Source organism: Aspergillus pseudonomiae (genome assembly GCF_009193645.1).
Source record: "Aspergillus pseudonomiae strain CBS 119388 unplaced genomic scaffold BDV37scaffold_139, whole genome shotgun sequence".
NCBI lineage: Eukaryota > Fungi > Ascomycota > Eurotiomycetes > Eurotiales > Aspergillaceae > Aspergillus > Aspergillus pseudonomiae.
In genome coordinates, this window is record NW_022476131.1 from 1 (window position 1) to 22,715 (window position 22,715).

Below are 22,715 nucleotides of genomic sequence, written 5' to 3' on the forward strand. Positions count from 1 at the left end.
AAAAAAAAAAAAAAAAAAACATACTAATAAACCGGCCCACCGAATCTCTCCTTAGGAAGTGTCCACCCACCCCGGATACACGGCCACCTCGTCACATAGCGCCGGCGCAGACTTGGGGCGAGGGCCATGCCGAGCTCCAGTTCTTCCAGGTACGGGTTCAGCCAAGCTGCCTGCCAGATATATTTCTGGTAGGAACGCATCATGCCGGTTAGTTTGAGGGCGCGGAGGTGGCGGAAGTGCAGGAGCGGGGTTAGGGATGTTAGGGGGAAGGTTTCTGGTCCTTGTTCGTCCTTGTCTTTGCCCTTGGGTTCTTGGGGTTGTGACGCGGTTGAGATTGCTTTTATAGGATAGCCAGAGTCTAGGGCTGGGTTGGGGAACTCAATGGGCCAGAATAAGTCCAGCCCTAGACTCTTCCTATCCCTCGCGAGGAGGTCCCAGGTGTCGCCGCCGCGGAACTCGAGGATGGGGTTTGCGGGCGTGGCAAGGTCGGTGGGGAGGTGGTCGGGTCGTTTTCGGGTGTTGCTCAGTCCGCGGAGGATTGTAAGTGGGAGGCGGAGGAGAGACCGGGACCGTGAGCTGGAGCGTGGTCTTGGTTCCTGCGAGGATGTAGTAGTGTGGTCTGAGGCGTCGGAGCGCATGTGTGAGCGTGCGCGCCGTCGACTGAGGTGCGTGCTGTGGAAGGGGTGGAGGTGGAGGGCGTCGCTCATGCTGAAGCGGCGGTGGCGGTATGCTTCGCTGTCGGGCATGGGGGTTGTTGGTGGTTGTGTCAGTGTCAGTGTTTGGAGTTGGGTGTTTGGTTGCTCCTGGCGTCTGTGGAGGAGTCTCCTCCCTTCTGCGAGAGATTTAGTATAGCGCTTTTTTCTGGGAGTGGGAGGGAGGGCTGGGGTGTACCGGCTTCAATGGAGTCGTGGATGGGTTTGTTGTAGGCTTCTGCGTCGCGCCAGAAGGCGTGGCCTAGGAGCGTTGCTTGCCAGTGGGAGGGGTGGATGTCCATTCTTCTTTTGTGGGTGGGTTTGTGTGTAGAGGTATGGAAAGTGAGACGACTGACTGGGGAAAAAGAGAGAAGAGGTTTGTATGTGGTAGTGTAGAGGAGAGGAGGATGTCTAGCTGGTTCAAGAGCCCAGGTTGGAGAAGACTTACTGCGGAGGACTGACATTCTGTTCGACGAGAGGGAGGGACATGGTGTGCAGTTCAAACACAGAGAAGAGCGCCATGATGTTCTTCTGTCTCCGTCTGGCTGCTCCTCTTCAAATTGCATCCCTATCGCCCAGGGATTCAACCACATCTTGTCAATCTCGTCACCCGAGCTCTGTATATCGGGATACTCTCTCCAGCTTCTCAGAGCGAAGGCTACGTAGTAGGTTCAGGTGTCTCTCTAGCAGATAACTAGTATCAGGCTCATTGTCAAGAGTCAGACTTCTGCTAAATAGCTGCTTAAATAAGGTCGTCCACTACAAAGGACCTCAACCAAAGAACTTGGCTTCATTGTTCGTTTATCCAAAGAGATGATTGTCCTGGATCAGGGTAGAAGGTGCTAGAGCCTTTGTGCTTTGAGATAGCTGCGGTCATACTGTAGTAAAGGAAGCTGTGTTTGTGCTTCACTGAGTGTGTTATAGTCATCACTAGTTTACGGCTGACAGGATGAACAACTTAAACATTCAGGTATTGGTACACTCAATATTATAGAACTGGGTTGATAGACGAATCGAAGTTGTATTTCTATGATATGCCAGATAGCCCTAGAGGTTATTGTATTTAATTTTGTATTTTGTATTTTGTATTTTTTTTTCTGCTGTCCTCCAGGGCCAAGGCTAAATATTATTAAAAAAAATTGTAAAGCAAAGGCTGAAGAGATTGGATTGAAACAATCCAGCAAAGACACGGTCGAATAATTAAATCAGACAGCGCAAGCAAAATTCTATGATAGTGTATCACACGACAATAAGAAATATCTCAAGCAAAGTACGGTTGAGAGTATGCTCTTTGAGACAGGGTATCAACCAGAAATCGATAAGCAAGGCCAAAGAAAGAGCCCGCGAGGTATATACTGAGAAGAAAAGAAAATATGTGCTGTATAGTGTAATGTTTTGGCTCACTTCTTCTTAGAGAAGCGCTCCTTCAAGCCACTGAGGTTCCACTTCTTAACACGGAACGTGTAGTAGAGCATAGTCGCCAGGAAGATGTTAAACACGATATACACCCACATGAGGCCGAAGTTGCGCCAGCGCTCACTCCAATAGATGTTGACACTTGACAGGAAATCGTCTGCCACAGAGACCGAGCAGTAGTTGCAGTCCGAGGTGGCGTTGGGGTTCGACAACTGTCCGCCGGCCATGCTCATGAATGAAGACATGTATTCGCCGCAGGTCTGGCCCGATGGAGGGTCAAAGATGGACATCTCTGCTGGGGAGCACTGGACCACGCGATCGTGGAGCTGGGTGGAGGCCATGGCTGAGACCCAGTAGGTGAAGGGGGAAACGCGGTACATGAAGATCCAGAATCCGGGCAGTGCGGTTGGGGTTTGCATGACACCACAGAATGTGAGGGACATGGCGAATAGAAGAACCACCACAGCACTAGCTGTTTCGGTGTCGGGCATGGCGGCAATGGCCATGTGGGCGAAAGTGCTGGCATAGATGAAGAATTGAATACATAACAGGAGGACGAGACCCTGTCTTTCGGAGTCTTGGACTCCGACAACTGCGTAGTAGTAACAGGCGTATGTTAAGATGCCCATCATGATTTGGTATGGGATCTCGACGATGATGTTGGCGATCAAGAAGGCTTTCCATGAGTATGTTTTGCTGGGTCTTTCGCGGACTTCATACAGGGATCGCTGGGTCACGAACAATGGCATGACCTATAAGGGTTAGTTTTGGCATATACAAGAGGAAGCACTTGACACTTGACATACCTGTTGAACCAGAGAAGAGAAAATGGAGCACAGCATAAACAACGAGTAGATGATGGTCTGCATCCCCTGGAGGGAAGACTTCGCCTGGAAGAATGAGAAACCAATGAAGAGACCGGAGAGGATTCCCAGCATCCATTTCGACGCGATGTATTCCGGCATACGCCAGTACTGCTGGAACACACGATAGGTAACCTGGTATAACTGGAACCAGAATGGCATGGCAAATTCGGACGTACTTCCGGCTTCGCTGTCTCCGGTATTGGCTTGCGTCTTCGCCTGCTGCTCCGTGTGGATCCGATCGATCTCAGTCTGTACGCCTTGACACTCGCTGCTTCGCTTCCAGACGTCAAACCAGTTCTCACCCTGGGAGTTCTTGCCAGCGTTCACAATCTCCAGCATCCACTCAGCCGGGTTTTCGTCATCGGCACATTTCCGTGCCCCATTTGATTCGAAGTAGTTAAGGAGGGTATTAGAGTTCTCTCCAATGGGACCAAAGTAGACCGTCTTTCCACCACGTGCAAGGAACAGGAGCTGATCGAACTGCTGGAAAAGAATTGCACTAGGCTGATGAATGGTACAGAGGACCGCTTGCCCGCTGTCGGCAAGCCTCCGGAGGAATGCGCAGATAGCCCAAGAACTCTGGGAATCAAGACCGCTGGAATCAGGTTAGTAAAAGAGATAATACCTGCAGAAGGTGGAATATTTACCTAGTGGGTTCGTCCAAGAAGAGCAAGAGCTTAGGCTTCGCAGCCAGTTCAACACCGATGGTCAACAATTTGCGTTGCTCAACGTTCAATCCTTGGCCGGGAACACCGACGACTGCTTCGGCGAAATCTTCCATCTTCAACATGCGGATCACGTCCTCCACATAGTCATACTTTTCCTGGATGGAGACATTAGGGGGTTGACGAAGGAGAGCGCTGAATCGGAGCGACTCGCGGACAGTAGCAGTTTCAAGATGCAGATCCTGCTGCTGAACATAGCCGGTGCTTCTCTGGAAGCTTTGGTCGAGGCCCCGGCCATTCACGAACATGTCACCTGTAATAACACCCATGGAAGTTCGGTGCGCCAATACATCCAGCAAAGTGGTTTTACCTGCACCACTGACACCCATGAGAGCAGTCAGCGTGCCTGGCTTGACCCATCCAGAAACATGGTCCAATAGCCGTCGGGGTTCACCCTTGATCTCGATATCATAGCAAACGTCTCTCCAAGTGAAGATATCCTTCTGTGGTGGTATGATAGACAGATCCCCTTCACCCGACTCCGTAGTTGGTTTCATCGCACTGAGCTCCACTGCGTTCTCAGCATCGGGCTTCTTTGAATCGGTGCGCAAATATGCTGGCTCATGTCCACGACGGAAGACCAAAACTTCGGCAGTGCTGCTGGTAGACGAATTCAACTCAGTGGCAATAAAGTAAATCACCATGAACCCGACAAGGAAGGCAATCAAGATGCCGAAGTTGCGCCATACGTGCGAGTAGCTATACTGGTAGTTCACCTGTATATAATCATCACCGCTCATAACGCGCTGCCCAGCTTTGGAGCCAGGAGACGAACATACAAAGGAGTTACCACTCAAGCTAGGGTAGGCCGGGATAAATTGCGAGCATATAAAGTCATGTCCGTGAAATTCGTTGGCAATTAGGATCTCGAATGCATAAAAGATAGGGTCTGATTCGAGGTTAGTGACGTATATAGAATGTTTGGAATGCCATTTACTTACTGAGATAATGAATCCATTCGAACCAAGGATGCATCGAAGGAACAGGAAGCACAAATCCCGTGTAGACAATCAGAGCCAAGATCAATATACCTGCCAACCCCATTGCTTGTGAGACTGTTTGGGTGATAGCCGCCATCGTACGGAAGACTGCACTCATCACGAACATCACGATGAATGTGACCAGCAGGTAGAGGAAGAATTGCCCTGCCGCTCTGTGAAGCCCCGCCATGAAATAGAGGATAAGGTTGAACACGACTGCTATGACGAACTTGACCGGTATATCGCTAACCACGCCAGCAATAGCCTCGGTGGCTGGATGATAGAAGGCATATGAGTTATGTTTTTCCACAATTGGACGCTGCGAGTAAAGACTGTTGATTTCCGACATTGCAATAAGAGCGTTGAGTAAGACCGCGAAGAACAAGGTGGCACCTTTGGCAGTGAAGCCTGCAGTTGCATCCGGGGTACCGTAGAACACAGATCCGATAATCAGAGCCATGATAATTTGACTAATAACAGTTGACACAGTAGAAGAGATATCGTTCCACACACGTTGGTATGCTCGCTTAGTATTGAGCTTGATCTGCATGGGCACACTAAGCAAATAGGGCGACTGCGGACGAGTATGTTTCGCCTGTATCTCGCGCTTCTTCTGCTGAAATGTTGCAAGGGCGGCACCATCCTCCTCCAGCGGATGTTGCTGCTCATAGTTGGAAATCTGGGACATGAGCTTCTGGTATTCTGGGGATTTGCGCCAATACGCTTCAAAGTCATCGGCAGTGCGTGGAACTTGGTTTTCCATGCCCGGACGTGCTTTACGTTCACTGGGGTTGGTCACCGAAGTCAAAAAGTCTCCAGTGGTCTGTCGCTGAGGGCATTCCCATCCTTGTCGTTCGAAGTAAGACTTAGCAGACTTCGCAGGGCCATAGTAGATCTGACGTCCCTCATAAAGGACAACTACTTTGTCAAAGGTGTCGTAGATGCTCTGACTAGCCTGGTAGATCGCCACTGCGTGTGCAGACCCAGTGAGGTCGGCAAATAAGCGTAGTGCCTCCACAAACTTCAATGCCGTTGCGGAATCCAAGCCTCGGGTGGAGTTATCCCATGCAGCTAGGGGGGAGTGAGCTAAAGCCATCTCCGCGATACTGACACGCTTCCGTTCACCACCCGATACTCCGCGGACGAAGTCATTTCCGACCTTAGTATTGTAGGTGTGGCTCAAACCAAAAATGGCCATGACTACCTGGGTGATATGCTTAGCGAACTCTTCGCGGGACATGTCACGGATTCGTTGAGCTGGTGTTCTCGCCAGGGCGGCAAATTCGAGCGTCTGGCCGACGGTTAAATGAGGAAAGTGTTTGTCCACCTGCAATGATTATTCGGGTCAGCCTCTACTTAAACCTCCAACCCACAAGAGGTTCTTACCTCTTGGTTATACACAACTTCACCCTTGAACTCCTTGACCATTCGTTGCTGAGGGATTCCTGTCACATCCTGGTCAGCGGCATACGCTAAGATCCGCAAGCATAGGGGAAACTATACCATCATAATGGATAACGCTCTCTTTGCTCAAAGACAGGCCGTGGAGCTCGCCACATAGAGACTTGAGGAAGGTACTACATCCGGATCCTGGACGACCCAAGACGAGAAGTAATTCCCCGCTCTCCAACAAGCCATTGAACTCATTCAGAATTCGCTTTGGCGGCGACCGTCGATTTCTCATCATCTCGCCGATGCGAAGGGGTGCAGATAGCATGGATGATACTGTGTCCTGGAGCTGCAGTGCTGCTCCGGTTCCAGATACCGTGAGATCCTTGAAGACGATGCCTGTCCGGTGACTTTCTCTGCCTTGTCTTTCGGACTCCCGAAGAACCATCTTCAGCCACTTGTTCAGATCGAACGAGGGCCCTTGAGGATCAACGGCTGGGTCATTTTCGGAAATCGTAGCCAACGTCGAGGTTCTCGTGGGGAGATTTGGGGGATAGACACTCGACCGACGACGTGAGCTTTGGGTGGCGATGCGATTAAGGGTTTCGATTCCCTCCTCGTCGATTAACCCCATGGGGGACCGAGATTCCGAGGCTTGATCTGATGCCATTGTCGAATCACTGCTGTAACACTCCCGTTCCTGTCGGTCATTGTCGACCAAGGGGTCCTCGCTCTTCTTATGCGAAGCCATGGCGTGGGAATCCTTGCCGGGCACGCAGAAGACTTTAAGGTCTCGCTCGAGGTAAACCTTAAAATGTTGTCCGCGCTCTTCAGTTGCACTGAATCGCTATTATTCCGATTGGTTGTAATGTTGATGTTAATATAGTTAATCCTGTACTGTCTCCGTTGACTCGAGGGATAAAAACAAACAGACCCTAGAATGGCAACGACGTTGCCCTACTCTTTATATTCATTATATACGGTTTCATAGATTTTGAGGCGCCCCACAATAGGGTAATGCTCGGGAGCGAAAACCTCCATACCCGAGTAGGAAATCCAAGAAGGGAGATCGAGATCCGAATGCTCGGTGCCTGAACGTGGCTTCTTCCCCTGTGGCAGCTCCATGGTACTCTCCCAATCCGACACAACCATGGCGCTATAATGATCCTCTCCAATAGTATTAACGGAAACTCGTTAGTAAGCGGGGATAAGTCACAAATTGAACCAAGATTCGCACTAAGGGACCCGATCCATCTTAATGAATCATAGACTATGCAAAATCTATCGGTAGATAAGTCGAGAGCTCCGGATTTGGACTCGGAAGTGGCACATCCCGAGTGTCCGGGCTGAAAAGAAATCTTGCTGGTGTGTCTTGGCCGATGAAATCATGACCGTGGATCTCCAAGGGACCCACTCGGAGAACGGCTAGACTGCACCTCCGGTGCAGTCCCGAGAGTTCACGGCCACGTTCATAGCATGAAGGGATGGATCGGAGCCTTCGTCTGCTCCGTAACGGCCTCAAGATTAGGTTGCGTCAGCCTTCTCATATCCCCTTTTCTTCTTTTTTACTCCTATCTTTCCGAGCGGTGACGTGCTCCTCTCAAATTAGACGCAAATCTGTATAAATAGTGAACCACTAGCGCCATCCACGTAGGGAACGATGAACGGCCATCTACCACAGACGCCGCCACGGGGTCGTGTTTGTCGATCAGTAAGCCTTTTTTATTTGAGCGTCCATTCATCATTGATGCCCGTCGTGCAATTTTTACAGTGGTACGGAGTACCCTGGGCTGGGCGCCTGTCAAATTCGGAGAGTAACCCTTTTCCGCCAATGCCTCGGTTGTTCCAAGTTCCAAGTTCCAGACCGTAAGGATGGAGACTTGGCGTGGACAACAATCATGTGCAGTACAGTGGTGATATGGAACCTCCTAGCAACGTCAAAGTTTACTTCTGCATACTTGATTAGATCCATCCGGAGAAGAATCTGTAGGCCTCCGTAAACCCCTGCAAGTACACATATATCACCGCGAGGCTGTGTGCGTCTTGCAGCACCCTAACGGTCGCCATTGGGGCACACACTGACTTCGGAAGGGTTCAAGTTCCAGACCCGGCGAGATCGTGACAGATTATTGGTTGTTCCTTCGTTAGTGAGTGTTAGTCAGTCAGTCATTGCGGGGCTTACTCAGCGGAAGATCTCCAGTATCCGATCGATCAATTTGCTTCGGAGTACTCCGTACAGACGTCAAAATGTCCAAGAAGACACTGCAAGCTTTATCCCCGGTAAGCAAACCCACGGAGATGTCAAATGTGGGTTTGGGATTTGTTTGTTAAATATAGACTGGGGAAAGTGACAGCTATGTCGATCATGTGCTTCGCTGCACGTGCTTTGCAGTATCTCGATAAATATATATATATATCATTATACGACCCATGGTTACACAAGGATGCGACATCAGCTACCCGAGGAATTATAATATAGATGAGATTCTCTCCTTTTGGGATATACTACACTATTATTATACAAAATTAGAAACATGACCTGGCCACTCAGGCCTACGACGAATCGGCCGCCTTCGCCGCTGTAGACGCGTCAAGCTCACTGACAACGTCCTCACAGCGATCACAAACAGACTCCTCAGCCTGCGATTCTGGGACAACATAGCGCCAGCACCGCGGGCATTTGCCAGCTTGTGGGGTATAGACATATACGGTGCCCTTTTCTCCACTGGGAAGTTCATACTCCTCGCTGTATTGCCATTCTGCTTCTGCGATGGTAGCCGGAAGAGGCTCGCCGGAGGTTCCGAGTGTGACGGTTGAGACAACAAAGATATCGGGAAGCTCTGTTAAAGATCGCTGGAACACGGAGTTGCTGACGCCCTGAGGAAGAACAATGTGGACAACGGACTGGAGAGATGAACCCATTTCCTTCCTGCCCCGGGCCGTTTCTTGAGCATTCTTAATAACTGAGTGAACAGCAACGAGGTCCTGGTAGTCTGTTTCAAGGGAGTTGTTTTGCCACTCCAAGGTAGGCACAGAAACAACACGCTTCAAGGGATGCTCGCACTGGGACTTGATGGCCTCAGGGGTGTGCTCCCAGGTCTCTTCCACGAGCATGGGAGTAATGGGAGCCAGTGCTTCTTGAAGATGGCGATAAATATGGAACAGGGTCGTCTGTGCAGCGCGTCTACTGGCGCTGTTCTCTCCATAGGTATACAGTCGATCCTTAATGGCTTCCATGTAGAACGCAGAAAATTCGAGATTAGCCCAGCGGTTCAGAGCATTCACAGCCTTATAGAATTCGAAGTTTTCACAAGCCTTCTGACAAGAAAGGATCATCTCGGACAAATGCTTGAGCGCGATCCGATCGGCTTGCTGTAATTGATCATATGGAACCTGATTGTCTAAGCGGAAGTCAGAAAGAGCGCCAAGCAGGAGCTTGAAGGTCACTCTGTACTTGTGCAAGCTTGTATTGACGGTTTGAAGAACCTGCTTCCCAATCACTACGTCGCGGGTATAATCACTGCTCGCGACCCACATACGAAGCGCATCAGGACCGAGGGCATCATAGACGGGTCCTTGATTCTCCGATTGCTTTTTCTTCCCCTTCCTTGGCTTAAGAGGAGGCAAAAGGGTTCCATCCATGATAGTCTGAGGAAGCAAAACATTACCAATTGACTTGCTCATTTTGCGCCCTTCCTCATCCAGTGTGAATCCATGGGTGATAAGGTTTCGGAACGGTGCGCGCGTAGCCGTCTGTCCTGCAGCGAGTTGGTGAGCTGTAAATGTGAGAAGGCCTGACTGAAACCAGCCGCGATGTTGGTCAGTGCCTTCTGAGTAGACATCGGCTGGGTACCCATCACGATACGGTTCATCAATCTCAGCCCAGCTAGTACCGCTGTCGAACCATACGTCCATAGTATCTGTTCCACGTCTGTATCCGGGCCCAGATGTCTCTTGGAGGGATGTTGGAATCCAGGCAGGATCATTTGCATCATCCGTCCACCAAGCGTCAACTCCACGCTCATCTATGACAGACATAATATGCGAAACAGAATCCTTCGTAAGCACAGCTTCGCCCGTGACCCGATGATAGAGAGCAGGGATAGGCACACCCCAAGCACGCTGACGTGAGATGCACCATTCGCTTCGATTTTTCACGAAGTTCTCTAGCCGCTGTCTTCCGGAAGCTGGAACAAAACGGATATCCTCCAAAGCCTTGACTGCACTCTCACGAATGTCGGCCACATCGGCAAACCATTGTTCAGTAGCCCTGATAATGATGGGACGCTTAGACCGCCAGTCATAGGGATACTTATGTTCATACCGATGCTTCAAAAGAAGATGTCCTTGCGTTTCAATATACTCGAGAACAGCAGCGTTACCTTCATCCAAAACGCTCTTACCGCTCAATCTTGTAGGTTCACTGGGCATAGCCTTGTCGGTGAATCGGCCATGATCATCAACCGGGGCAAATGCAGTAATTCCGCGGGAGAGGCAAGCTTCGTAGTCTTCCATTCCGTGGCCTGGTGCACAATGAACAAGCCCTGTTCCAGAGTCGGCGGTGACGAATTCAGCAGAAATTATGGGCTGTGGCTCTGCATCAGCCCCCTTGAACAGAGGCCGATACGTTGTCCGATCTGCCAGCTCTGAGCCAAGGACCGACGGAATGATCACAGACAGGTCTTCCTTGAGGATATTTTCAAGATACTGTAACCGGGATTGCGCGACAAGAAGGTGACCATGGGTATCTGACTGAACAATCGTGTATTCCAGATCTGGATGAACAGCAATTACGGCATTGGCGGGGAGCGTCCAGGGAGTGGTAGTCCAAATAACAGCAGTAAGATCCTTAACCTGTAGCAACGGGTTCTGCGCCAAGTGCGAGGGAATTGAAAGTAGGGGAAATTTGACCAAAGCAGCAGTAGAAACATGATCGTCTTTGTATTCCAATTCCGCTTCTGCGAGCGCTGTGCCGGTGGAGGGTGACCAATAGACGGGCTTAAACCTTCGGTAGATCAAGCCCTTATCGACCATTTCGCGAAATACGCCTAGTTGTCTCTTCTCAAATTCCTTATCCATAGTCTTCCAATGTTTTTCCCAATCGCCCATGACCGCGAAGCTGCGAAATCCCTTCATCTGTTCCTTGACTGTCCGTCTTGCCAGTGCCCGTGCTTCCTTTCGTATGACCGCCGCACTGACAGACCCTCCCGCATCTTTCAGACCCTTCTGGGCCTCAAGTGCCTTCAGCTCAATCGGTAACCCATGGCAATCCCACCCTGGGACATATCGCACTCGTTTTCCCAGTCCTAACTGTACTCGGCATATGAGATCCTTCAAGATTTTGTTCAGCGCATGCCCGACATGAAGCTCGCCGTTAGCATATGGCGGGCCATCGTGTAAGACAAAAGGCTTATCGGCCGGTCTTTCACGGCGTTGCCAGGCGTAGAGCTCGTCAGTGCATCGTCGTAGGTATTTTGCTTGATCGGCCGGGGTCACGCGTGCAGGGAACGTCGACTTAGGGAGTTTGAGCGTCGACGACCACGATCGAGTAAGCGACCGCGACAATTCCGGCATACTACCGCTGAAGCATGTCAGCCTCTGAGTTGGTCAGCTATGTGTGCGAGAGGAAACGGTGGAGATTTAGAGACGGAACTCACCCCGGCCCGGGGTAAAGTATGTAATTTATGTTACCAATTTTACAACACTTGTCCAATAATATCCCTGGATATAGCAAGAAAAACGAATAACAAAGACACTGGATCGGAGAAATCATTCTCATGAAGCGTCTTTGATGATTTTGAAATGCATTGACTCAATATCCCCGAACTAGCTAATATAAATACAGTTTCCCAAACTCCGTATGCTGACCGATGTGGCAACTAATATACGGTCAAGCAACTAACTGCACTATTCTTCATAACCTCAAACAGCAGACCAGGAAAGCCAAAGAGCTCGGTGTTCCCTAAACCTCCATCGTGACTCTCCTGTCCAGGCCTCTGACCTTTACCTGTACTCTCTTCCCACCCACCAAGGAATTCTACGCTACTCTCGGGACTATCACCCCATCCTCGATTCAGTACCATGGGCCTCTGTAAGGCTCGCTCTTCAGCAGGGTTCGCGTAAGAGCCCTTCCAGACCTCCCTAAGCCGCTCAGAGATCTCATCGTAGCGGGTTTCTGAAGTGACTGCATTCCCAGATGAGTCCAGCTTTATCTTCCAACGACTGCGCCGATGGCGATTGAACGGATATGATCCTGGCACATTTCCATGCAGAATAATCTTAGTCACTACCAGCTGAGTGGAAGGAGACGGAGGCGATGGGTCCTGAAGCTCGGATCCTGGAAACGCAGGCCCAGGGGTAGTAGGGTAAGATACGAACGCATCGAACCCATGATGGAAATAATTCAGGAAACATTCTGTTGGTAGCGATGACGGGTCCAAATTATGGGGTTGATACAGTTCTTCGTCTGAATCTTCGGTACCACTGTTATTCGACGACTGATCGGTATCAGTCACGTCAATTCCTCTACCTGGAGGCGGACTCATGTGAATATGATCTTCACCACCCCCGCCAGCAGCGCGGTGGATTGTTATCCTCCTATCATGTTTACGATAAATGGCATCGGGCGGGCCAAACTCTGCCACAAGATCCTGTGGGGTGGTTTCCGACAGCGTGATGTAGCTGGTAGGGGACGATCTCCGAACGATCTCAATTTTACCTGCACCTAGGATATTGAACTCTTCAATCTCATCCGGCACAGATTCTCTGTTCTTGCCCGCCAGGGCTGGATTTCGAGGATACTTTTGCTCTTGAGTGAACAACCTCCCCTGAGCTTCGGGCCAGGAGTCACCCTGAAAGATCGCCATAGAAGTGGCCGGCAAGGCTGCCGAGGAAGAAAGCAACGCTACAAAATCACACTGGTCTGACCAAGCCGAGTGTTGGAGGGGAAACGAGAAGGCCACCCCGGGGTACGACAACACATATGTGCCATATGGTGACTGATTAGTCGGAGGTCTGTATTCGCCCGGATAGGAAAGGCCAAATAGGCGATGGTAAATATGTCCGAAACTAGGGCCCTGGTGCGAGACAGCCCGTTCCTGCGGTTTACCTCCTTTCAAAACTTCCTGGTTTTTATACACTAGGGGGATCTTGGTGAAGTCGAGTACTTCGATCAGACGTAATCTTTGGTCGGGACCGTCGAAGCGCAGTCGGAGACCGTTCGAGGGTAGTTGCAGGGTTACTGGCTCTCGAATGGGGTCTGTAGAGGAGTAGGCGATGTCTATTGCGGGGTAGGACTGGGGATGGGCCTTGACACGACTGAGTACATTATGGAGCGAAGCGCCAAGTGCTGGTAGACAAAGGTTAGTCACTTTCAAGAGCCGCTAGAGAGTATGGCTACATGCTTATAGATCCCAACCCTTTCCCCGGAAGGATCTGGGCTTGCGTCGACGATTTGGCCGAGGAACTCATAGTGGCTTGGAATCCGTTCTCATCATGAGGTGGCGGATATAGACTACTGGCTGATCGTCGCTGATCGTGGGTATCTTGGGATATAGATTTCTGCAACCAAAGAAGTATAGCAACACTAGAAGTGAATATACACTAAGTATGGCTTAACAAATGCTTAAGTGGTAGAGAATAGATATCAATATGGAGGATGACGATGAACGCATAGATCATGTGAAATGGCGGCCTGACTCCTGAGCACAGACCACTTACGGGCACGTGCATGAATGTTGTTAGTTTGTTTACATTTTCCTTTCTGGGCCTTCCCGGGAAGTCACTGACTTCTCCTGGACATATCAAAGTGGCGCGACATCATATTCAGTCACATACATTCAATTGTATATTCATCCTTTTTAAGTTATTGTGGCAGCGAGTTTGCCAGTGAGACTTGTTCATCATGGCTGGCCCCCAAAGGCCTGCCTCTGGTCTCCCTACAAGGAGGACAACAAACACACGCCAACCAACCAGGCGATTGGGATCTTCAGCAACCCAGAGGGCCGGCTCTCCAGTAATTTCGTCCAAAACGCCTGCCTCGGGTGGATCGCGCGCAATTAAATCACCCACTGAACCTGCTAGCGTAACAGCGAAGAGGAAGGAAAGAGACCTCGAACGTGGGATAAACGAAGACACCAGCATTCACGTTGTGGTGCGCTGCCGCGGGCGCAATGATCGGGAGATTAAAGAGAATAGCGGTGTCGTCGTCAAAACTGAAGGTGTTAGAGGGAACACTGTGGAACTATCCATGGGGCCAAATGCCGTTTCAAATAAGACATATACGTTCGACAAGGTCTTTTCCGCCGCCGCCGACCAGCTCGCAGTATACGAGGATGTTGTCCTGCCGATTGTCAATGAGATGCTCGCTGGATACAACTGCACTATATTTGCGTACGGACAAACAGGAACCGGCAAAACATACACAATGTCAGGCGATATGACCGATACTCTGGGTATCCTTTCCGACAATGCCGGCATTATTCCACGTGTTCTGTATTCGCTGTTCCACAAGCTCGAGGAGACGGAAAGCACCGTGAAATGCTCTTTCATTGAGCTATACAACGAAGAACTTCGAGATCTTCTATCAGCAGAAGAGACTCAGAAGCTGAAGATTTTCGAGAACGAGTCAAAGAAAGGACAAAGCACGCTTGTCCAAGGCATTGAAGAAACGTATATTGACTCCGCCACTTCCGGCATCAAGCTGCTTCAACATGGTAGCCATAAGCGGCAAGTTGCTGCGACCAAGTGCAACGACCTTAGCTCTCGCAGTCATACAATCTTCACTATCACAGTACATACGAAGCGGACAACCGATGCAGGCGAAGATTATGTTAGCTCTGGAAAGCTGAATTTGGTTGACCTGGCTGGTAGCGAAAATATCCAGCGCAGTGGAGCTGAGAACAAGCGTGCCACAGAAGCGGGCCTGATCAATAAAAGTCTGTTGACTTTGGGCCGAGTAATCAACGCTTTGGTCGATAAGAGCCCCCATATCCCATACAGGTATGAATATAGAGTACATATGTTCAACATCTACTAACTTGTAGCAGAGAATCAAAACTTACACGTCTTTTGCAAGACTCCCTCGGTGGGCGCACGAAAACATGTATTATCGCGACGGTTTCGCCGTCTCGGAGCAACATGGAAGAAACCATCTCAACGCTAGACTATGCCTTTCGAGCCAAGAACATTCGCAACAAGCCTCAGATTAACTTCACTTCGAAACATAAACTTCTTCAAGAGTTCGCTTTTGAAATCGAGAAACTTAAAGGAGAACTTATTGCCACAAGACACCGAAACGGCGTATATATGACAGTTGACGCGTACGAGCAAATGACCATGGAGAATGAATCCCGGAGAATCGTTAATGAAGAGCAACGAGCAAAGATTGAATCAATGGAGTCCAACCTGCGAAACAAGGTCCAGGAGCTGTTCACGCTTACGAGCAATTTCAATAACCTGAAGAAGGATAACGAGGACACACGGTTGGCTCTGTGTGATACAAATGATGTCCTTGAAAAAACGGAGATTGTTCTCAAGAATACCAGGTCACTGCTAGAAGAAGAGGAAATGTTAAGGAAGGCGCATCAAGACACCGAAAATCAGCTTTACGACATTGGTACGGGGCTTTTGTCGACATTAGATAGAACCGTTGGAGATGTGGATGGGTTGCATGCAAAACTTGACCGAAAGGCGGATTTAGACTCATCTAACATGAAAGCATGGCAAACGTCAGCCAAAGAAGTGTCAGCTGTCACCGAGGAAGTCGATAGAAAAATGGAGGCTTTCCAACTGCAACATTCGCAGCTCCTGGAATCTATGGCTGCAAAGATCAACGATCATGTCTCTAGCGAACTGAGTCACGTCCAATCGAATCAGTCAGCGCTGTCAAGCTTTAGTGCTATATTTGATAAGGCTGAGCGCGACGCGAAGACACAAACGTGTGGCGCTCACGATCAGATGAATGAGGTCCTTGAGGAGATCAAAGACTTGCGTGAAGAGGTCAAGCGCAAAGTTGGAGAGGGGTTGAACGGTCTGTCTGCTGCCGCTGCCCGGATATCCAAGGAAGTTATTGGCGAATTTACAGAGCTTCATGAGCAGCTTCATTCCTCCTACAGCACTCTTGGTAAGGACTTCAAGTCCTTGTTCGAGGAGATGGTGCGACATCTCAATGAACAGAAAACGGAAATTAATAGGTTGCGACTGGAAGTCCAAGAAGCTAACATCCAGACCGTCGAAGCGAACCGTCGAGCTTCTTCTAACCTGGCACATGCTGTTGAAGAAGAGCACGCCACCGCTGAATCGGAGCGAGATCTTTTGCTTTCACAGTTCAAGGCTCTGATGGAGGAATCCCGGCAGAGACAAGTTAGTCGCTTAAAAGGAAGATTGGAAGGTGTACGAGCAGATATCTCGTCTTCGGGCGATGCACTGGAGCAAGCAACAACCCAACATGATCGTCAGACAGATGAATGGGTTTTCAAGTCGGAGCAATTTGCCAAGGATGTTGCGGCTTCAAGGGATGAACTTCGGACTAAGATGCAGAACGATTGGGAAATATTTGACCAACGCAACGCCTCTATCCAAAAGACAACCGAGTCCGTGCACGAGGAAACAGTTCGTATTGTCGATGCTCAGATGAATAACATGGACAAACAAATGGAAGCTTTGGACGACTTCGTCGCTAAAGCACGGTTCCAGAATGGCCAATATCGCGATGCCCATATCTCCAGCTTGGACAACATGGGGTCTAGCGTCCGTGAATCCTATTCCTTCGTTCATGAACAAATGGAAGGTGTTGGTACTCGGATGAGCCAACTGCAAGACGACTCCGCTCAGCAGCAGCAGATTCTGCACGAGGCGACCTCTCCTTTGTCAGAAGAGGTCCGCAAGCCTCTCACAGAGCTGCGCAACAATGTTCACAGTCGTCCCCTACAAGAGTATATAGTCACTGGCGCCACCCCACAGAAACGGCATTACGAGTATCCCACTGATCTTCCTCGGACTGAGGCGCACGATGCTCTGATATCCGGAATTCGGACATCAAGGGATCTCACGCTACTCCCGTTCAATGGCGAAGACCACCTTCCAGGAACCTCCCCTACTAAGGGCTTTGTTTACAACGATACCGAAGACGAGGTAGGGAACCAGACACCTACAGCCAGGATCACTTCCAACACAGGTCTTAGGGAAGTCGATGCAAACGTCGCCGCAAAACAGCTCGCGTCTAGCCCTGGCGACAGGGCCTCGGTGCGGCAATCGAATATTTCCGTAGCCGGCAAATCTTCGGATGTCGACATTGTCCTAGAAAGTGAAGACTCAGATGAGCCTCCAACCAAGAGGCGCTGCTCCAATCTGACAACTACTGACAGCAAACTGCCGAAAAACATGTTGACCAAGAAGATGGCTGGAATGATGGAAGGCCGGGAGAACGTCCCTCCACCTGGGCTTTCAAGTGCTCGACGAACTAGAACTCGACCTGCTCCTTGAGATATTCAGCCAAATGATTTCTTCTATAGTTGCTGTTCTCAACTTTTATACCCTTTCGTCGTTTGGGATACATGGGCGTTATGGTAAAACACCTTGATAGCTAGGTGTGTAGGGAAGGGTGCTCTGCACGAGCTTACTCGGCGTACGGGAATCTTTTATTTTAACTGGCCATTGCCCTTGTTTGCACACAAGTTTTGGGTTGTTCTCTGGGGCAGTCTTAAGGTCTTCTTTTGCAATTTGGCGTTTTCTCGGCGGGACTCACATGATACCTATCTGGCTTGTTTTGGGTTAATATCGGAAAGACAGTTCCTGATATTCATGTTAATCAATATTCCAATGCTTTTGATTGAGCTTGTACATTCTTGTAAGGATAACGCATTGTAACGCTTATATGTGGTGCTTATTGAGAAGGAACTTGTTTCGGAACTACAGGACCTCTGTTCAGTTTCCCGTTTCTTCGAACTATCTAGATTGGAAGCCGTATTTTGCGGCACATTGTATATCCTAGCTTTTCAGGTTTTGCTATAACCGTCGAAATTGCATCGAGCTGCATGGCATTTTGCACCGCTTCCTGCCCTTGGCGCAGGAGAGAATCGCCTGTGTCTTGTCTTATAGTCGACTGCCGCCAGGTTTGAGAACCCGCCGAGAGAGATGCCAGTGAATTGATCACCAGTAAGACCATATCCAATCTCTTTAAGGTACTGACCCAAACATTAGACGATCGATCTTGGAGTACAGCAGGAAAGGCGACATGAATCGGGCCTGGGTTCCCGTGGACATTCTGGTCCATCCAGCTCACACCGATATGCTCCCTAGTGGCTTCGTCGGGGAACCGTAGAGTGTATCGATTCTGATAGTACGGCGATAGAGTCTCCCACGCCCAGTCAAGTTCACCCAATTTGGACCAGGCATCGATCCCGGCCTTGGACGTGGCTATGAACCTTACCGTTGATACCAGTTGACCACACGATTGCCCAGTTTGGTCTCGAGCGAGGTCGGTTTGATATATCCTGAATGACGGAGGGCATCAAAGAAATGGACGTACCTGCGATCCAAGGAGAGTTTAGAGAGTGGGGATCTGCGCCCGGCTATCGTCGGCCATGTTCTTCCCAGCATAGTCTGCCTCTAGATTGTCGTTCGTCTATATACCCATAGTTGGCGGATTGAGAGAGTGGGAAACTGCTTCAAAATCGGAATTGAATTGAAGGAATGGGCTGACGCTCCAGAGACATTGTTCACAATAGCAGCCTTGTAGTCTCATCTAGTGCTTATGCCTCTTTAAGAACCGGTACAGTACTGCCACATAACTAGATAGTGTTTGTTAGCCGACAACAGCAAGCTTTCTCTTTGTTGAGAGACTAGCTAGTGCTTAGTCGAACCAAGTAACTAACTAGTTAGCCCAGCGCAAGCTTACACATCACTGCCAACACACCGTGAGTTGGGCCAGAGGGACCCATAGCGAATCTCATGTAATGAAAACAAGCTAATGGTGGGGTCTCAGGTCTTACCATATTTGGTAATACTAGTCCCGTTGGTAGATCATGTTCTAGTCTTCTAGATCTAAGGCGCCTTGTTTATCTCTCTCGCAGACAAATAACGCACAATCTTTCGTCTTCCCAATCATCTTATCGTTTCTCTCTCTGAGTTGTCCCGCACTCAATACAGCCAAAAACAGACCACAATGGGCAAGTTAAAAGACTACATAACAACCGACCGAAGCGGTATAACCGAAAACCGCCATCAAGTCCACGCCGCAATAGTCTCTGCCGATGGGAAACTCCTCTACAGCGTCGGCGATCCGTCCCGAATAACGCTACTCCGCTCTGCCGCCAAACCAGCCCAAGCCCTCGCCGTCGTCTCCACGGGGGCACTGGAAAAGTTCAACTTCGATGAGGCCGACCTTGCTCTCATGTGCGCTTCGCACAATAGCGAGGACAGACATCTTTCCCGGGCTCGGGACATGCTCCTGAAGGTTTCCGCAGAGGAAAAGGATCTCCGCTGCGGCGGCCATGCCGCATTATCCGAGACGGTGAATCGGGAGTGGATTAGAAGGGATTATACGCCAACGGCTATCACGAATAACTGTTCCGGGAAGCATGCGGGTATGCTCGGCGGCGCGAGGGCGTTGGGGGCGGAGATTCGAGATTATCATCTGCCCTGTAACCCGCTGCAGCGGAGGGTCAGAGAGGTAGTGGAAGAGTTGGCGGGGCTTGAGACTGCACCTGACGGTGTGTTATGGGGTATTGATGGGTGTAACTTGCCGGCGCCAGCGTTTCCGTTACAGAATATGGCGAAGTTCTATGCGGTATTTGCGGAGGCGGCGGGTGCCGTTGAGGATGCTGGGAGCGCTTCTGGGAAAGAAAGAGATATGGCGCGAATCTTCAACGCCATGACGCGGTACCCTGAGCTTGTTGGTGGAGAGGGGAGGTTTTGTACGGTGCTTATGCGGGTGTTTCGGGGAACACTCATTGGAAAGGTTGGGGCCGATGGGTGTTATGGGATCGGCATACAAGCCTCGGAGTATACCAGAAGACTTGGAGCAGACGGTGCAGTGGGACTTGCAGTTAAGATCGAGGATGGAAACAGAGAAATCCTTTATTCGGCTGTGGTCGAGATCCTGGACCAGCTGGATATAGGTACTCCGGATATGCGACGGGAGCTGGCTTCGTTTCACCATCCGGAGATTGTTAATACTGCGGGCGTTGTTACGGGGTCGACCGCTCACCATTTTCATGTTTGCGTTTCATAGTTGAATTATGGCTTTGGGTATTAAGCTACTTTGGTGCTACTTTGTTCGTTGTGCTACTATAGACACAAGGGCAGGGATTATAATGACGCTAGGAGGCTGGACGACATAGCTTGTTACAAATACCATCTTGATGACCTGGAAGTAATTTGCTTTCAATTCGCCCACTGATCAAATCCTGGAGTGTAGCAGGCTAGGTTGTACACTTTAGATGAGAAGCACGGCTCGCCAAGGGCTAAGGTTCAGTTTGCGCCAATGAGTATATCGACTCAGGTTATGGGCTTTTGCCGACCATATCATCCCCGTTCTGCGTTAAGGCTTCATTCTGACCCTCGGGGCTTGTCACAGCAGTATCCTCCGTGTTTGGCAGCCCGGTTGGTATGTGTTCCTCATCTGCATTTCCCAGCAAGTGCGCTTGTTCTCCAGCTTTAATGACTTGTCGGAGCTCGCCCAAACGTTTTGAAAATTGCTCCATCATATCCTCCAATCGCTGGGTGCTATTGTCTTTCTCTTTATCCTTACCAGGTAGAGTCATAGGTAAGCCGACTGTCCCTTGAATTTTCAACATCAGGGCACCGTTCGGTGAGTGCTCGCCGGAAGGGTTGTTCTCAAAGGTCGGGGCGGGCACTAGCTGGGTGTTTAGAACTTGCCATGTTGGTGTCAAGCTGTAGGCTGAAGTCACCGCAAATTTTTGACCATGTTGGTTGTTGTTCTGGGAATCCTGCTGTTGTTGAGGGACGGAGGATTGGGTCCCAGGAGAGCCGACACTTACGTCGTGCCCGGGGGCGCTATTCATGTGTTGCATATCATCTGGACCAAGCACGTCCATATCGAGAATGATGTAGTTATCCCGAACACCAGGTATCGGAGGCGGAAGTAATGATTCCTTTCTCTCATTCGACAGCTCATCATCCACTCCTCCTTCACCCTGCGGGTGTTGGTCACGTGTAGTCCTGGAGTTTCCCTTGTCGCCGCGAGGATGCGTATTTTGTTCAGGTTCCAAGGAGCGCAAGGCTGCCTCGGTCACGATATCTGTGTCATCATCGGAGAAGATATAGTGAACAGTTGGGTGGTAGTATTCGGAGGTACTGGCGTCTTCAATCAGGGTGAAGAACGGTTGAAGGGGCGGATGTGAAGCAGATATCTCATGCGGGCCGTCATTTTCCGAGTGTGGCGATGTTACGTTTGTTATTGGCTCATAAGCTTGTTGTTCTTGGGAGAAGGCGTGAGTCTGTTGAGCCGTGGTGGGTCGATCAATGGTGCTTTCCGGGCGTGAAGGGACGTTTGACTCCGTGGTCCGCCGGATGGATTGTTTGGAGGGCGAAGACGATAAGGAGGATGATGTGGTATGTTTTGGAAGAGACATTTCTGATAGACCGCGCTACATGATTAGAAGGCGACGGGTAGGGACATTAAGGCCTTGTTGGGCGGATTGCAATGGGAACTTGTAAGCTCTCGGCTTCCACTTTAAGCTCAGGTGAAGCTTGATCACCTGCCCCCTTATCGATAAACAAGGGGTCATGTGACTGTACCGAAGCTAGCGATGTTGATAACGGTCTGTATTGTACAGAAAAAAAAAAAAAAAGAAACAATTGCGACTTAATGCTAAAAGAAGGGTATCGTATCTGTCGAGCTTGAACGCCTCTCCCATCGCGGCTGCCGGGACGCATGGTATTTGGGCTTATTCATCATCTTCTTGTTTCCATTCGAACTCTGTGGTTATAGTTAGTAGCAGTTTTCCTCCAAGAATCCATATTTGGGGATGGCATACTTTGACGACACATCGGACAAAGACCCTTCGAAGATTCTTGTTGGATCCAAGTCATGAGACAATGCTGGAGAGATGAATCATCAGTTTCTGTATCCATGATAATATCAAGGTCCACTATCGCACCATATGAAAGGAATGTCCACACTTGCCCAGCACTGTAATTACATCGAGGTTAATCAGAAAGCCCACATTTTATATATATTAGCAGATAAAACTAAGAGACTTACGTAGTGAACAATCATCACCGGGAAATTTGCAAGTCGGGCAAGTCCCATCGAACTGGACGCGACAAATACCACAAACATCATCCGCGGGCATATCCCAACGCCAAGTGGCAACCCCGTTCCACTCTTTAATAGTGACTTTCATGGTCGATCGCGATGTGGTTTGGTTTTGAGGGCGTGGACCAACTTGTTCCGAGAAAGAAGGGAGAGAAAAGTGGTCGGTGAAAGTAGTAAGTGGAGCTAAAGCATGATAACGGATCTTTTCTGGTTTGTTACCTTTTTACACTTTGGTTTTCACATGGCGGAGAAAATGATTTGTTTACAGGCGACTCCGCATTTTAGGTCCAAATGATTCGTGACTATTAACTTAGTAGTGACTTAGCATACCTGATAAATACCTAAAATAATAATAAAATAAAATA

General features: G+C 49.7%; 7 protein-coding genes across 7 annotated transcripts; 2 read left to right on the top strand and 5 right to left on the bottom strand.

The window, feature by feature from the left end:
• Positions 1 to 23: 23 nt before the first annotated feature.
• BDV37DRAFT_289054 (uncharacterized protein) lies at positions 24 to 994 on the bottom strand (the record flags this gene model as incomplete). Its single annotated transcript, XM_032088380.1, has 2 exons — positions 24 to 832; positions 892 to 994. The coding sequence occupies 2 exons, from the start codon at positions 992 to 994 to the stop codon at positions 24 to 26; spliced, it is 912 nt and encodes a 303-aa protein (XP_031935150.1).
• Positions 995 to 2,092: 1,098 nt separating this feature from the next.
• Positions 2,093 to 7,356, bottom strand: BDV37DRAFT_291514 (ABC-2 type transporter-domain-containing protein; the record flags this gene model as incomplete). Its single annotated transcript, XM_032088962.1, has 6 exons — positions 6,183 to 7,356; positions 6,066 to 6,151; positions 4,641 to 6,006; positions 3,622 to 4,588; positions 2,915 to 3,569; positions 2,093 to 2,860 (listed from the first exon to the last, which is right to left on the bottom strand). The coding sequence occupies exons 1-6, from the start codon at positions 6,817 to 6,819 to the stop codon at positions 2,093 to 2,095; spliced, it is 4,479 nt and encodes a 1,492-aa protein (XP_031935151.1). The 5' UTR covers positions 6,820 to 7,356.
• Positions 7,357 to 8,621: 1,265 nt separating this feature from the next.
• On the bottom strand, positions 8,622 to 13,887 carry BDV37DRAFT_289056 (tRNA synthetases class I-domain-containing protein; the record flags this gene model as incomplete). The annotated part of the gene is made up of 3 exons (XM_032088381.1): positions 8,622 to 11,666; positions 11,972 to 13,416; positions 13,857 to 13,887. The coding sequence occupies 3 exons, from the start codon at positions 13,885 to 13,887 to the stop codon at positions 8,622 to 8,624; spliced, it is 4,521 nt and encodes a 1,506-aa protein (XP_031935152.1).
• On the top strand, positions 13,882 to 17,962 carry BDV37DRAFT_45446 (putative kinesin family protein (BimC)). Its single transcript, XM_032090683.1, has 2 exons — positions 13,882 to 15,068; positions 15,116 to 17,962. Exons 1-2 carry the CDS (start codon positions 13,972 to 13,974, stop codon positions 17,550 to 17,552), a joined length of 3,534 nt encoding a protein of 1,177 aa, XP_031935153.1. The 5' UTR covers positions 13,882 to 13,971; the 3' UTR covers positions 17,553 to 17,962.
• Positions 17,963 to 19,043: 1,081 nt separating this feature from the next.
• Positions 19,044 to 20,437, top strand: BDV37DRAFT_45448 (asparaginase). The gene has a single exon (XM_032090684.1). The coding sequence runs from the start codon at positions 19,234 to 19,236 to the stop codon at positions 20,299 to 20,301; it is 1,068 nt and encodes a 355-aa protein (XP_031935154.1). The 5' UTR covers positions 19,044 to 19,233; the 3' UTR covers positions 20,302 to 20,437.
• BDV37DRAFT_45449 (uncharacterized protein) lies at positions 20,438 to 22,182 on the bottom strand. The gene has a single exon (XM_032090685.1). The coding sequence runs from the start codon at positions 21,662 to 21,664 to the stop codon at positions 20,573 to 20,575; it is 1,092 nt and encodes a 363-aa protein (XP_031935155.1). The 5' UTR covers positions 21,665 to 22,182; the 3' UTR covers positions 20,438 to 20,572.
• Positions 21,822 to 22,543, bottom strand: BDV37DRAFT_45439 (anaphase promoting complex subunit 11). Its single transcript, XM_032090682.1, has 4 exons — positions 22,297 to 22,543; positions 22,193 to 22,224; positions 22,070 to 22,133; positions 21,822 to 22,011 (listed from the first exon to the last, which is right to left on the bottom strand). Exons 1-4 carry the CDS (start codon positions 22,436 to 22,438, stop codon positions 21,980 to 21,982), a joined length of 270 nt encoding a protein of 89 aa, XP_031935156.1. The 5' UTR covers positions 22,439 to 22,543; the 3' UTR covers positions 21,822 to 21,979.
• Positions 22,544 to 22,715: the final 172 nt, after the last annotated feature.